This window comes from Heterocephalus glaber, unplaced genomic scaffold, assembly GCF_053883595.1.
Source record: "Heterocephalus glaber isolate CG9 unplaced genomic scaffold, H.glaber_assembly_v1.0 deba00001610, whole genome shotgun sequence".
NCBI classification, from domain to species: domain Eukaryota; kingdom Metazoa; phylum Chordata; class Mammalia; order Rodentia; family Bathyergidae; genus Heterocephalus; species Heterocephalus glaber.
In genome coordinates, this window is record NW_028258381.1 from 28872492 (window position 1) to 28887684 (window position 15193).

General features: G+C 40.4%; 1 protein-coding gene and 1 non-coding gene across 3 annotated transcripts; both read right to left on the minus strand.

Annotated features, from left to right (window-relative positions):
- Positions 1-4239: 4239 nt before the first annotated feature.
- Yae1 (YAE1 maturation factor of ABCE1) lies at positions 4240-8709 on the minus strand. 2 transcript variants are annotated; one of them, XM_004840259.4, is made up of 3 exons: positions 8509-8709; positions 6893-7014; positions 4240-4838 (listed from the first exon to the last, which is right to left on the minus strand). In XM_004840259.4, the coding sequence occupies exons 1-3, from the start codon at positions 8635-8637 to the stop codon at positions 4412-4414; spliced, it is 678 nt and encodes a 225-aa protein (XP_004840316.1). In that variant the 5' UTR covers positions 8638-8709; the 3' UTR covers positions 4240-4411. The 2 variants fall into 2 exon arrangements, with proteins under 2 accessions (XP_004840316.1, XP_087052529.1); XM_087196403.1 differs by having other exon boundaries at positions 6893-6963; positions 8509-8689.
- LOC147822670 (U6 spliceosomal RNA) lies at positions 5853-5958 on the minus strand. The gene has a single exon (XR_015445521.1). It is a non-coding gene; the product is annotated as a U6 spliceosomal RNA (small nuclear RNA).
- Positions 8710-15193: the final 6484 nt, after the last annotated feature.

Here is a 15193-nt window from a genome sequence, read left to right on the forward strand (position 1 = left end):
GTATAGTAAACATTTTCTGTGTATTACTTCCCACCTCCTCTGTTTGCTCTTTGTTCCCCAAATCTTTCCTGCTATTAAGACTGCACCACCAGGCATCCTGCTAGAAACCAATGATTTGTTTATTAAACTGTGTTTTCCTCTAGTTTTTTAAATTTTGTGTGGTTTTTGCTATACTTTCTTAATGACTGAAATTATACTAAAACATAACTATGTATCCTCTAACGCCTTCACACTGTGTTGTAATATTGTTTATTCATTAGAGTGATTGTTAATGATTGGTAAGCGCTGTTGTCTTCATGTTGCTAATTAGCCTGGTATAAGAGGGCGACACACAATTCAGATACGTGGATTTTTATGGTTAACATGTGAAATGAAGGACAGCAACATTTTTCGAAAAGACAAACATAAAGTTTTATTTTCCCTTCTAAAAATGAAAAGATATATATTTTGGAACCTTACATTTCTAGTTATATATTTCTTCTAGCTAGGAAGTTCTCCCATTTTCTTTCTCTTGTTATACAGTGCCTATGCATGTATGTCCAAGGCATGAGGCTAAGTGTTGAGGATGTCACTAACACTGAATAAGATAGTTTCCTGGAGAATGCAGAAGTTAAGAGACACTCAACGTGATGCAGAGGAAATACAGGGAAAAAAGAACTAACCCTGCCTGAGGAAGTTGAAATTTAACACTGGTACTGAAGCCTAAAGAAACATCTGTTGGGAAAGAAGGATATAGATGAAATAATCTGGGCAGAAGAGTTGGCAATAAGTAAGATTAGAAGTTAGAAGTTCTAGCACCTCCACAAAGCTCTGTGTGATTGTCCTTAGTGTGGAATGCATATGGGGCAGATGTCAGGATAGGAAACAAAGCCACCAATGCTGTTTCGGCCCAAAATTGAAATTCAAGTTTATGCTTTATTCAGTAAGGAAAAAAAAAAAGGAATAAATTGAGGCTTTAAAATTTAAATCAGGGGAGGAAGCTGTTTTAGGAGGATAATAATGATGAGAGAGAGGATGGACAGGAATAAGCTAGACTAGAAGTGCTAGACTGGAGGGGCTGGTACACAAGTAAATGAAAGTCTGACGATCTGAATGAAAGTAGGCCAGATTTAAATATGTTCTGAGGATGCTAAACTTCTCAAGTGGAAGAAGGGTCTGATGGTTAAGAACAAGCAGCAGAAGACCTAAAATTTCTGGCTTTAGGTGGGCAGATGCGTCATTTGTAGAATGAAAATACAAAAGGCTCTGGGGATGGGGAGGAGAGAGAAGGGAATGGGGGTCTGCTTAGAAATGCTGCATGCGTACCTAAGGTTGAGAAACGGGCAGTTGCAAATTTAGGTCTGGAGCCTGGGAGATGGAAGGGCTTTGGAATCACTCAATGATGCATTTCTTACAGTGGGTCCCCATTATGACAGTGTGAGATAAGGGTGCACCTATGATTTCAGCTGTCTGCTTCTTGTTTATTTATTGTACAAAAACTTTGGTGGCCTCAGCAGTTTTAGCAACAGAAATGTCAGAATAGCATAATATCGTGGGCATTCTCTCCTTTTTTTTTTTGTAAAAAAATGCCCAAATATATCAGCACCTAGAAATTAGATGAAATTCCTGTTTCTAAAATAGCCACATCACTCAACTCAATGTTTAGGTCTTCAGCCTTGGATGGCTGGCTCTACCAGCTCTGCAGCAATCTTTCCTTGCCGTGACCTGCACGGCGCAGGATCCGAAGCCTGGGAGAGCAGTGGGAGATGAAGAAATAAAAAAAGGAAGAAGCAAAGGCTATTCTTGAAAGTTGGGACCAGGTGGAACCACACCTTGTCAGGACCTAATGGCTGCCTGGAGTGCCACATGCTCTTTATTTATAGTGGAAGGCAAACAGGAAGAGAAGGGGGGCAAATAGAGCTACGTGGCCTACGTGGCCTAGGCGGAACGTAGTGAGATTGTTTCATGATTGGAGCGCTCGCAGGCAGGGAACAAGGAAGAAGGATACGTAATGCAACTGTCTCCTGGGGCTGTGCCAGTTTGACTGTGTGGTCTACGGAGGAGAAAGGGAGTAGGGAGAGGGCCCTGTTCAGGCTCGGCCCGCGGCATTTCCTGACCATTTACCTTCCTCTAGATTGTTCCCTTGGGAGACCTGGCAGGCCTACAACCTAGAAAACAGGTCATGCAAGATTTCTTTCCTAGACTCCGGTTGGTTTTCATCTAGAAGCTTGTATCCATGGAACATGAGTATAATGAGCACACCATTACTAATCCTCTGCTGTCCAGGACCTTCTGCAAGTTAAGAGCCATTTTTTCAACCCAATAGCTTCAACTCAGCTAATTCTCTTGACTTTACTTTCTGGGATCCTCTTTACAAACACCCATTATGTAACCAGTGGTGGCAAGAGAAGTTATTTTTCCAGAATCTTATGAGGGTAAGCCCAGATAAAATCTCAAGATTTACTACTCATGAAATTTTTATTCAGAGTGATCTTCTTAAGATGCACCACTGGAAATGGGTATTTCATAGCTGGGCATAGGGTGCTTTCCTGTAATCCCAGTACTCCAGGAGATTTAGGCAGGGGGATCACAAGTTCAAGTCCAGCCTAGGCAATTCAGCCAGACCTGTCTCAGGAAAGGGGGTGGGTGGTGCTAGGGTGTAGCTTAGTTCAAAGGCCATGGGTTCAATCCCCAGGCTTCAATACCACAAAAAAAAGGAAATAAGTTATGGGTTATTTCATACCTAACATGCAAGGAAGAGTAACATCAAGACTTCAGAGGCCTTTTATAATAGTCTGTGTTGATTTGAGATTTTAGCTGCATCCACAAATATGGAAAAAATATAACAAGATGATTTAGTAAAGTTCTGAATCTCTGAAATGCTGTTTGCACCTGGATATGAGCCCTCCCCACCCCTATTTTGACAGTAGTGGGGACTGAACCCAGGGCCTTTGCACTGACTACATCCCCAGCCTTTTTTATTCTGAGACAAGGTCTTGCTAAGTCACTCTAGGCTCCAAGCTGTGATCCTCTTGCCTTGGCTCCCTAGAGCACCAGGATTACAGGCATGTATGACCACACCTGGCTATTCCCAGCCCTTTTTAAATTTGATTCTCAGACATTGTCCGGATCTTGTTAAAATTTCCCAGGTTGGCCTCAAACTTGCTACCTTCCTGCCTCAGCCTTCTAATTACCTGGAATTACACGCATGCACTTTTTAAAAACTAGTTTGCAAATGTCACTTTGATACTTTCAGCATGTTTTAGTAAAACCTGAAACTCTATATACTGTCTCAGCTTTTTAATGTCCTGTGAACTTTGAAGAGGACTTAAGATCACAGTAGTACATTTCCTTAGACCCTTGGAAAGACACTATCAGACTATTGCAGTAGAGCTTTTAAAATCGATAATGACGTAGCAGCTAAGGCTACAAGGAGGGACAATTATTTGGGTGCCTCTGAGGTCAGGCATCTCATTTAAATTTGTATTTCAGGATAAAAAGAAGTTAAAAATCCTGATCCTAACATGCTTAGGTCTTAGGGCAAAAATTTGAATCTAATTTTGTCTATGTTAGACTAATAATTTCACCTCAAGGTAAGAGAAAAAAGTGAGAGTGTTTTATTTCAGCAGAGAGCAAAGCTACAATCTAGAAATAACCTGGCATATTCTTAGGCAACACTACTTGGAATAGCTAAGTATTTTTCTTCCGACTTGAGCAGGAAAAGTACCTTCTGTGTTTCTCATAGAATTGAATATTGTGGGGGTTTTTTGTGTGCTATGCAGTTTAGGGTGGCCTTGAACTCACTCTCAGTCCTCCTGCATCAGCGTCCTAAGTGCTGGGATTATGAGTGCTGGAAACATGCCCATCTTGAACATCCTTACTTAACAATATGTAACCAAACTGAATTCAGTATTTTGCTTTTAATTATGTAATTTACAGTATAAATATTGTTTTAGTTTCCACTATGGTCTCTTAAATATATGGCTGTATGCCTATGTATCTACATATATATTTCTGTGTATCTATCTATGTTAGCATTAGGTTAATTTTGCTCTTAGGTCTGATTAACCGGTGATGAGGTACAGAACCGCCAGATGGTGACTGCAGCAGAAAGTAGCAGCCACTTCTTACAAAATGTTTCGACTCTTGTTCACTTTTGCTAAAGTCTAAAAATGCTTGATTTTGATCAGAAATTTGAAAATGACACCTGTAATTATTCAGCCCATCTTAAAGTACGAATAAATCACCAGTGACAGAGAATAAAGTGGTTTATATTACATTTAATAGTGTTCATAGTGGAGACATTTCAAACTTCATGAAGGACAACTACAGGCAAAGTATTCAATGTAGAACCCAGTACAGATTTTGGATACATTAGGAAACAAAGTAGTCTAAGAAATATTCTGAACATTGCTTTCAGGGAAGATAATTTTCAAAGTTGTTTGAGGTGCTGTAATACGTCAACTGAGATTCCCAGCTGTGTAACTAAACTGGCTGTCTGTTCTAAAATCCAGGGGAGGATTGGGTTTGCAGAATGTGCAGGTTCTTGTGTTCTGCAGCCTTCTAAATATGAACAATCTGCCCTGCTAGGACTGTTGCCACAGTTTTTGTTAAACTCAGCATTATTTTCATAGAGTCTTTCATCTTTAGCTTCATCCATCTTCTCAGCTGGAACTACATGACAAAGGTCCATATCCTCAATGGAGTCCAATAAATCTCCAACATTGGGCTGGGGAGGGACTGATTTCAGATGCGCGAGCACATATTCTTCACACTGGCTCACTGCATCCAGGAGATTATTTATCTTACTGATCAGAGTTGAACTATTATCATGAAGGTGACACCAGGAGAGCAGAGCGCTGAATGAAAATTAAAAAAAAGTTTAAATAGGAAAATGTTAAATAGTCACAGGCTTTTAGAATATTTGATGTTAAGCCTTACATGTTTTTCTACCAGAAAACCATGCAAAAATGGATGAATGATAATAACTTAGGTCAAAATCAAGAAAGTAATGATGGCAAACAGGATTAGCACATTCACAATGGGGCTGTAACACGTATGTCTCGCTGTGCTGTTGGTACATGCATGTCTGTCCCATTGGGGAGTGTGGGACAGCCCCATCAGGTGGTACAAGCTGCCTGATGGGACAGTCATGTGTGTACCACCAGTGGTTCAAGCTGGTGGAAACTGTTAAAAAATGTGATCTTTTAATAAAAATTAAGCGAGCATACTTAATCATATGAACTGTTTATACCTCCTTCTTCATAGCTTTTTATTATTTTGGATTTTCCCTAATGACCATGTAATTTCTGGTGCAGAGGGATACAATTTAGAGAAAAATCGGAAAAATTAGTTTCTCCTTTAAGGACATCAAACATTCTAAATCACTGATTTTTTTTTTTTTTTTTTTTTTGGTTGTTGTTTCTGAGACAGGGTCTCTGTAGTCCAGGCTAGTTGTAAACTATGTAGCCCAGGCTGGCCTCGAATTCACCACAATCCTCCTGCCTCAGCCTCCCAAGTGCTGGGATTACAAGTGCATGCCATTATGTCTGGCATTAAATTATGATTCTTAATCTTGGCTACACATTAGAATCAACAGAGGAGCTATAAACTATTTCCTTGGAAAAGGTAAGAATTATCCTAGATTTAATATTTTTTCTTACTTTTCTAGAACTGAACCCAGTGGCAAGTCAGTTCACAAACTTGATTCTTTCCAGGATTCTGGTCTCAAACCGAGCTGGATGAAAACAGAATCAAATTCTAGGTTAAATTCAAAGTTGAACTTATGGGAAAATTTGATTCAGTTTTTGTCCAGTTTGATTTGTGTGACCAGAATTGTGGAAAGAATACTTTGTGAACCGAGGCACATACATATATATATATATAATATTTTGCCCATACAGTTCATCCTTACCCAGGGGCATGGTAATCTTCTCTGTATCGTTCCAATTTTAGTATATGTGCTGCTGAAGCAAGTACTCCCCACACATTTCAGATTGTTCAGAAAATCAAGTCATGTCAAAAATAATGGTTATTATGAAAAGCAATTTTCTGGGGGGCGGGGTGCTGGGGATTGAGCCCAGAGCCTCATGCACACTAGCACATGCTCTACCACTGAGCTACATCCCAGCTAAAAAGGAATGTTTTTAAAAATGGAATCAGTTGTTACAAAAACTTCAGCAATAACTATTCTCAGCTTATAAAAAGATTAATTTAACTTGATGATGTGAAGATGAACACTCGATTATTTTTCTACCATAATAGACTATAAATTCTGGTCCCTGTCAGTTGCATTTTCTGTAAGTTCAAACACATGCCTTTGTGTTTTGTTTTGATGGCTTTCTTTTATCTTCTTCTCTTTCAAAAATAGTGATATGCTGAAGTATTTTATGTTTTTCTCTCGGGGGACAGTTTAAAAGACATAAAGCATCAAAGAGGACAGGTCCGTCCTGCTCTCAGCTCCATGTTATTTGACCAGTTGATCCTGCTATATGCCATTACTGCCACGGATTAAAATACATGGAATCATTTTTTCAATTACTAACTATAATTTTCATAATGTACTTCTGGTCTGTTGTACTGTTTTACCACATGTACAAGCACTAACAGCTTTTATTCAATACCTTTTTTTCAATCTTTTAATTAGAGACTGGTGATAGTTTGGGTAGCATAAAGTATACACCTTCTTACCATTCCTTTGCAAAAAAGGACAATATCCGGTTTACATACGGAGGAGGATGAACTGGCAGTAATTTTAACTTTACAAAGGCAGCATCACTGTGTGCTCTGATGCACTCTTGTGTATGCAACACTAGGAAAAGCACGTTAAACACTTCATTTTTACATATTACTTTACAAAAACTACTCCAGTATTGAGGCTAAAATGATTCAGCATTTAAGTTTTTAAACTTACCTCAATGTTCCTCTGAGTTGTCCATAGTTCATAATGACTTCTGCACCTTCCTTATAGCCTTGATTGAAGCCCTGTTGAAGAGCAACTGCTTTACCAGCATCTACTCCATCTCTATAACCTTCCTAAAATAAGCAACGAAGAACTGCAGCTGTAACTACACAAAGTGAAGCATATGTAGGCTTTTCTAAAAAGGCACACAATCAATTTATAAAACAGATGAACTTGGCCTTTCTGTGTTGTTAAACATACTATGGCACAGGCACAGAAGCAAACAAAACAGTTTCTCTGCTAACAACTTATTATTGGTTTATCTTTTTTTATTCCACTTTTTTTTTTGTACCGGGGATCTGACTCAGGACATCGCACTTGTGAGGCAGGTGGCAGCACCACTGAGCTAAATCCCCAGCCCTCTTATTCCATTTTTTAAGTCTAGATTTATTGGGCAAATTTTAAACATATTTTGTTTGTTTTGAGACAGAGTCTCCCTAAGCATAATTTAGGCTGCCCTTGAACTCACTAGGTATATGTAGCCCAGGATGGCCTCGAACTTGTGGTTCTCTTCCTCCCTCAGCCTCCTAAGTAATGCGATTACAGGTGTGGACTTCCATGCTCAGTGGAACACAATTTTAAAAAACTCTGTTAGCAATGTCTTCACAGTGAGGAAATTGCATGTGGCCCTTGGCAACTGACAGGAATGGTGTGGGTGGATAAAAAGGCTGGCAAAGTTAGGAAAGAGGAAACAATTTTAGGAAAAGGAAAATGATAGGTCTGGCTTTAAAAATTTTGTTTGATACCCAAATTCAATGAACCTGGAGATTCTCAGTGGGTAGAGATTCTGCCTTGTATCTCCCAAGGGGTGTCATGGCACTCACAAGATGCTCAATACTTCCAGGTCTAGTCCGAACCTCCTGGAAAGCATTTTTGTAACTGACAACATGGTTTCTGGACTAAGCAAGTATTATTTTACTGAAAGATTAAATTAGGGCGGATCCCCAACTGCAGGTGTATGGGCACTTTAATGGTTGGCAGATATGGGAATGCAGATCTTACCACTTCGTTCTAAATGCTGACCGATCCACCTGGAAATTACACTTAGTTTCAAGGAAGAGTGAGGCAAATTAGGAAAAAATAGTTCACACTTAAATAAAATGGAAATCAACTTTAATATTCTCTTATCTAGACGGCGGCATTTCACCCTAGCTCTCCCCTACTGCCCTGAGACAGCATTGTCAAATCCGCCTTTCTCAAATATTTCGATTAGTGTCATTCCTAACCGGGATCCCTACTATTTCAAGGAGCACCTACGAAGGGCATCGCGTCCTTGGACAGTCGTAACGAGCGGTTCCCATTTGCTCCTTCCCCACTCTTCCCCTGTGATCTTCGCTGAACTGCAAACTCTTTAAAGTCTGGTTAAAGTTTATTTTGGTAGGTCCGCGGCTGCGTCAGGAGCTCACAACACGCTTTCCAGTTACACTGGGAAACCCGGGCGTGATGGGGGAGACCCGGAGCAAGGCCCGGGGCAGGGGCACTCGGGAGCCCGCTCCTTCACAATCCCAAACCACTGTCCTCACAGCCCAGCACCCCAAAGGGCTCCCGCCGCCTCCGCCCGCATTTACTTTGACTCGTCTCTGCATGTGGCTCCGCCATTCCCGCTGTACCAGAAGCGACTCGTCTGCTTCCTCGTCAAACACGTCGTCCTGGTCTCCAGCTTTCCCACCGGCCTGAGCAGCTTGAATCCACGACATCACCCAGGCAACCAACAGAGTCGCCGACCACCGGAAACGCCAGAGAGTCCTTCCGGTCCAGGGGGGCGGGGCGAGGACAGCCAGCCGGGCTGGGCGTGCGGCTGCGCGTGCAGGGGCGGGGTCCGGGTGGGCTTTCACAGGAGGCGAGTTTTTTGTTCTTGGTGTTTTGGGGCTCCCTCATGGACTCTTAGCGCGCACGTTTTAATGCGCGGATTCCTCCCTGGCTGTTCCTCATGACCTTGATCTCCGCGCAGGGCCGCGCGCACATCGGGTAACGCACCAAGTTCCCATCAGGGTCTCCAAGTTTGCTGTTAGGAGGCTCGCGCTTTGGTGAAACCATTCATGGTGTTGGCATGACTGCCCAAGACTCCTTTAGAATCCCCTCGGTGTGTTTAAATGTTACGATCGTATAGCCAAGAACAATAATAATTTAAAAAATTGATTCTGCTGTCCATTGAAATAGGAGGGGCACCCTTGTAAAGTCATTACTTTTTTTTTTTTTTTCCATTGATTGGGAACATCCTTCCCTGCCTTGTGATCTAAATGTAAGGGTTTGGGTTGGGGAGGTGGGTCGTGGTGCTCACACTCAGTCCCCAGGCCCGGTAGGAGCCAGGAGGGGAGCTGGGTGTTGATGACTGAGTGGACACCAGTATCTGTCTACCCTTTGCGTGACTAAAATGCGTCACGTGATCATAATGACCTAACATTTTCTTGAATACCTAATTTGTGTCAGGCACAATTTTAGGCTTTTGAGATACAGCACTAAGAAGTACAGACCCTTGTGGACTTTCTGGGAGCACAATTGATAGAGGATGAGCCATAAGCAGTGTATAAACAACTCTTTTTAAAAATTATTTATTTACTTATTTTGACACAGGGTCTTGTAGTTTAGGCTGGCCTTGAACTCACTATGTAGCCCAGGCTGGCCTCAGACTCCTGCCAATTCTCCTGCCTCTGCCTCCCAAGTGTTGGGATTACAGCTGTGCCCGCCTTGTGTATAAACAACTCATGTACTTGGAAGATCATAAGTGATAAATGCTATGCAAAAAATTTAAAACAAGGAAAATAATAAGAGTGTGTGGGGAATTGGGGTGGTGGTGGTCCAGGTTACAATTTTATTGTTTTTTGTTTTTGTTTGTTTTTGGTACCAGGGATCGAACTCGAGACCTTGCACTTGCGCTGCAGGCCCTGGAACGACTGAGCTAAATCCCTGGCTACAATTTTATTGTTAATTTAGTTGTGTGTGTGTGTGTGTGTGTGTGTGCGCGTGTGTGCTGGGGATTGAATCCAAGGTCTTGTACCTGCCCTATCACTCAATTACACCCATGCCTAAAAGTTACCATTTCAAATAGAATTTTGCATTCAATGAATAAAATTGACCCAAGAAGTAGAAAAGAGGAAGAGCCTAATTACAACAGAAAAACTGGAGATTAAATGTCCACTATAAAAAATAACATGAGTAGGTTCACTGTTAAGTCTTTTTTAATCTTTAAAGAATGATGGATAATTAAATATTACTTTTACTATTTAAGACAGAGAAAAGACGGAAACTCCCTAAATTATTTCATGGAACCAGCCTTATTGTAATGAGATAGTATCAAAAAATTTAACAACATTCAAGTTAGTTTATGAATGTATATCCAAAAGAGAGTCAAGTACCTCACCAAAAGAGTAAGTTAACAAGTTTTATTCCAGGAAATGAAAGTTCGCAATATTAAGATATCTGTGACCATATTTCATTGAATCAACAATTTAAAGAGAGAAAACATTAATAAATGCTGAAAAGTCATTGGAAAAATTTAAAAATCATTCTTGGAGATGATAACATAAAATTATTCTAAAACAAACAAAATAAGCATAGACTACAAATTGATAAGGACTGCCAAGAATCCAATAGCAAGTCATATTTTAAACACTCAGATGTTAAAATATTTTCTTCAAAGTAGTGTAGGGGTAGAGACGGATAGGCAGGGTGAGATGAGGGACTCTCCCCCCCAAGGAGTTCAGGTAGCTAGCAGAACAGGCTTAACCACTCGTGAAAAGCTGACAGTCTGTGGTTGCACCTCCTCTTCACACTGTACCCTGAAAAGCTTGGTTTGCTAAGATCAAAAGGAAAAAAACCTTGACCCTCAGGTGTAAAAGGCCCCTGAAAAGACCCTACCCTGTTGTCCCTAGTAATGAGCTAAGTTAATCATTAACCAATCAAGTAGGGGCTGTCCCAGAGCCAAGATAGGTCCCAACCGGTATAAAACCAGCATCTTGAGCCCCCCTTCATCGGTGGTCCCGTTTTGGGCACCCCTGCCTGTCTCTCTGAGAGAAGGCAGCTGTACTCTTTCTTGCATGCTTGCTGAATAAAAGTACAACGTTGCTTCTATGCTTTTGGTCTTTATCTGATTCTTCCACAACCTTTTGTGTTGTTGTGAGAGTCAGGCTTGGGACTACGGGGACTCTCCACCTGTCTCTGCCTGCAACAGTAGCCATGTCCTTTCTGTGGCCCTGAGGGCTGAACATGGTCCTACTAATGCAAACCGACAAGACTGTAAACTGTTACCATTACTGTGTGATTTTTAGCGGTGCTTTTCATCACTTGATTGCCCAGTACTCCAGTGTGGACTGTGTGGGTGACAAGGGAACACTGCAGTAGAACCCATCACTCAACAGTGGCATGGGAACCCTTGTGTATCACATGTTACGTGTATAGTGAGACTTGGCAGTCACTAGTATTTCAACCTATCTACACGCGTGTGTGCCTGTGAGACAGGCATTTCTCATTTAATTTTTAAACTTGGATTTGTAGAGTTAATTTGTAATAATACATTAAATGTAAAAAGGGGTTTTTTTGGTACCAGGGATCGAACTTGCGCTTGCGCAGCAGGTGGTGAAACCGCTGAGCTAAATGCCCAGCCCTAAAAAGTTTTTTTTACTTATATATAATATATGTATATATATATATATATTCCATTTTATATGTGGCCCAAGACAATTCTTCTTCATACAATGTGGCCCAGGCAAGCCAAAATGTAGGACAGCTATGCCTTAAAGTTAGAAATGAGAGGACATTTGGTGACTGCCATTATTATTTAACATTCTTTTGAAAAATCTTTTAAAGGAAGGTAAACAAAATAATCTGTATACATGTTGGATAATAAAAGATAAAGTTGTTTCTTTTTGCTAATTCTATGACTGTATGCCTACAAAACTCAAAGGATTTCAGTTAAAAACAACAAAATGAGAGAATCTTATAAGGTCTATGGAGTAAAATAAACAGATCAGTGATCTTGTTCTTTTCTAGTAATAACCATCTAGAAATGTAAATGAGATAGAGTCCATTGCAATACCAAAAGCTATTCAATAGGGTATTTATTTACATATTTATTTAGTATTTAGGATAGATTTATAAATGCCAGAAACATTCTTTTACAATTAGACAGTAACATACATATATTGTGAGTGTACAATTGGATGAGTTTTGACAAATATACACTCATGTGTATACACATATAGAAAATTTCCATCATTCCAGAACATTCCCTCCCCCTCCTTTTCAGTCATTTCCACAGCCTGGGCAACTCCTGATCTGATTTCTGTCATGGATGAGTTCTGCTAGTTTTAGAACTTCATAGAACTAGAATCATATATGTCCTTTTATATGTCTAACTTATGTCAGTGTCATGTTCTTAAGATGGTTCAAGGGGTTGCACGTTCCACTAGACTGTTCTTTTTTATTGCTAAGTCCTATTTTTTTTTATATGGCTGTACTCTGACTTGTCCATTCACTCATTGTTGGAATTTTAGATGGTTTCCAGTTTGGTGTGGAGTCACAATTAGGACTATATGTAATTATTGAGGAGTCAAGAGCATAATGCCCATGAAAGATACAAAGAAGAGAAAGCATGCATGATTGGGCAGGGTGAGCCTTTTTAGGAAGGGAGGAGGAGGAAGGATCGGGTGGAGAAATCCTCAGATTGCTGTGTAGATCTGACAATGTCTACATCAACATAGAGGGAGCTCTGGAGCAAAGAGCAAAGGAGTTCTGCCTTTGGTCCACATGGCTGGGTTTTATTTCTGCCTTGCTCACTGCATGGCTGGGGATGCCCAGGAGGAGCGTGGCCTCTGTGAGAAGTCTGGGATAGGTCCAGTAGGCATCAGCAGTTGGAGGAAGGCAGTTCACTCTACCTTCAAGAACCGGACGCTCTTTCAAGGTCTTTTCAAGTGTGTGATTTTATTGTTTCCAAAATGGTAATGCTCCTTTTAAAAAAATGAATTGTAAATAACGATGACATCCCCTGCATAAATTCTGGTGTCACAATGTGAACTTACAGCAGAACATTTACTAAACTTATCTTGCAGCTCAGTGTCTCTTACATAAATATGCTGTAATGGGGTCAACCTTTAGGATTTGCTGGATTTTTCTCCTCATTCTTCTGCTTATCATTCATCCTTGTCTTTTCTTTCAGAGGCTTCAACAATTCTTTTTTATGTTCTTCTATTTCCCATTTCAGTCTCTCATCTTTATCTCAGTCTCCCACACCTTAGTTTGTCTTTTGCAAACCACTCTTTTGTAGTTGACATAATGAACTCTTCAGAGGGCAAAGACCTTTTCTAGAATCCTCTTCCAAGTTCTAACATACTGACTTTAATCATTCAGCCTTTGGAAACCAGCCAGCCAGCAGAGCTGATTTCCTTGAGGCAGGCAAAGTAGTTTTCCCACTTTTCCTTGTTTCTTCTAAACTTTCATTTGCTCTATCACTGGTGGTATGCAGCAGCTAATTCCTTTGGTGCTGTCTTTTATTTGCTTGCATCAGCTTTGTTCTGAGGCTATGTAATATGTATTACAAAATAAAATTGTTGCCAGTGGTGAAGACAGATAGGAGAACATTTGAAATACAGCTTCTAAGGAGAGGGCTTTAGGATAAGTAAAGTAGGTAGATTCTGGACAGAGTTGCCCCATCTATAAACTCAGCTGTCAAAGCTAAGAGGAAAAGATTGTTGAATATTAGAAAAGATGACGTAGAAATGCTAGACAGGAAGCCTGGTTGATCTTTCTAATGGCTTACTGATGGACAGTTCTGTTGAATAGCATTTAAGCATATTCAAGTCTGTTTCATCACTAAAGAAAACCCTTCCTTACCTTCAAACTCTCCTAGCTATTGCTCTATTCTTCTTTTGCTTTACAGCTAAACTTGAAAGAATCACTTTTGTACCTTCATGTACCACTTAAAAGTGGAGGTGAGGAGGTGGAGCCAATGTCCAGTACATATCCTGGAGGTGGAACCTAGGCCCTCAGTATGCTAGGAAATCACACTGCCAGAGCTACCTCCCCAGCCACTCATAATAGTTTTGCAGATGACTCAAATCTCTACCTCCTCACTCTCCTCTACGCATGAGACTCATGTGTCTAGCTGCCTGAAAGGTATTTACCATAGGGATTTTAGTGCATCATTTCTGAATTTATTTATTTTTTCTTCCAATGTTATTCCTTTCTATGTTCACTAGCTCTTTGCTGCTCAAGTTATGGTACCAACACCTGTAAAAGCAGCATCAGCTGGAGCTTGTTAGGGATGCAGAGATCCTAGTTCCAACCCAGAGTTGCTCAATCAGAATCTGCATCCTGGGCAGGTAGCCTGCACAATCAAATGTGAGAAACATTGCATTTCCTTGAATGGCAACCATGTACCCATTGCCCAAGCCAGGAGCCTAATTCCTCTTTTCTGCTCTAAGGCCACATCTTATAACTTTCTCAAATTAGTCCATTTTTTTCCATTCCCACAGGTGCTTTCTTGGTTCAGGCTACCATCCTGTCCCATCTGGCCGTTATAATGGCTTTCTTAACTGATCTGATCTTCTCACCTCCCGTCCTGTCTTCCCTCCAGCCCATTTTCCCCACTCTGCTGAAGCATTATTCCTAAAGCAAAATCTGACAGGGCCATCTCTTGCTTAATTCTCCTCAATACATCCCGATCACTCTCAAGATGAAGGACTGATGCCTTTATTCTGACCAACTGTGCTCTTTGTGTGTGGCCTAGCTCTGCTCACCTCTGGTCTTGCTTCTTGCTACCCTTTACTGGCACACACCTATTTTCAGGTCTTTGTTACATGACTTTTCCTCTGTCTAGATTCTCCCTCCCCAAAGCTATGTATATTTCAGGTCTTAGATTAGATGTCATTTCCTTTTGGAAGTTTCTCTGATCTTCTAAGTCTAGGTTAGTTGCCTCTACCCTATGTGTTATAGTCTTTATGAATGCCAAATTATCTACATTCTGTACCAAACCATAAACTCTTTGAGGCTAGGACTGTGGGTTATAGTTATCTATTTTATCCCTAATTCCTTGTACTAAATAAACAAAATTGAAATAAATATAAATTATCAAACAATTGTTTAATATTTAATAGTTTCTTAACATTTAAATATCTATTAATAGATAATTTATTAAATGAATTAATGAATTTAAGTTCTTAAAACAGCACATTTAAAGCAGTTTCATGCCCCAGTTGCAATTATATAGTAATAAGCCATCTATAAATCCAGCTCAATTTAGGAATTTACTAAGATTAG

Excerpts from the sequence above, each read along its gene's own strand:
- Yae1 (XM_004840259.4), bottom strand. The coding sequence starts at position 8,637 with ATGTCGTGGATTCAAGCTGCTCAGGCCGGTGGGAAAGCTGGAGACCAG. Across the intron at positions 7,015-8,508 it reads ACATGCAGAGACGAGTCAAA|GAAGGTTATAGAGATGGAGT; the intron begins GTAAATGCGGGC and ends TGCTTATTTTAG. Across the intron at positions 4,839-6,892 it reads CAACTCAGAGGAACATTGAG|CGCTCTGCTCTCCTGGTGTC; the intron begins GTAAGTTTAAAA and ends ATTTTCATTCAG.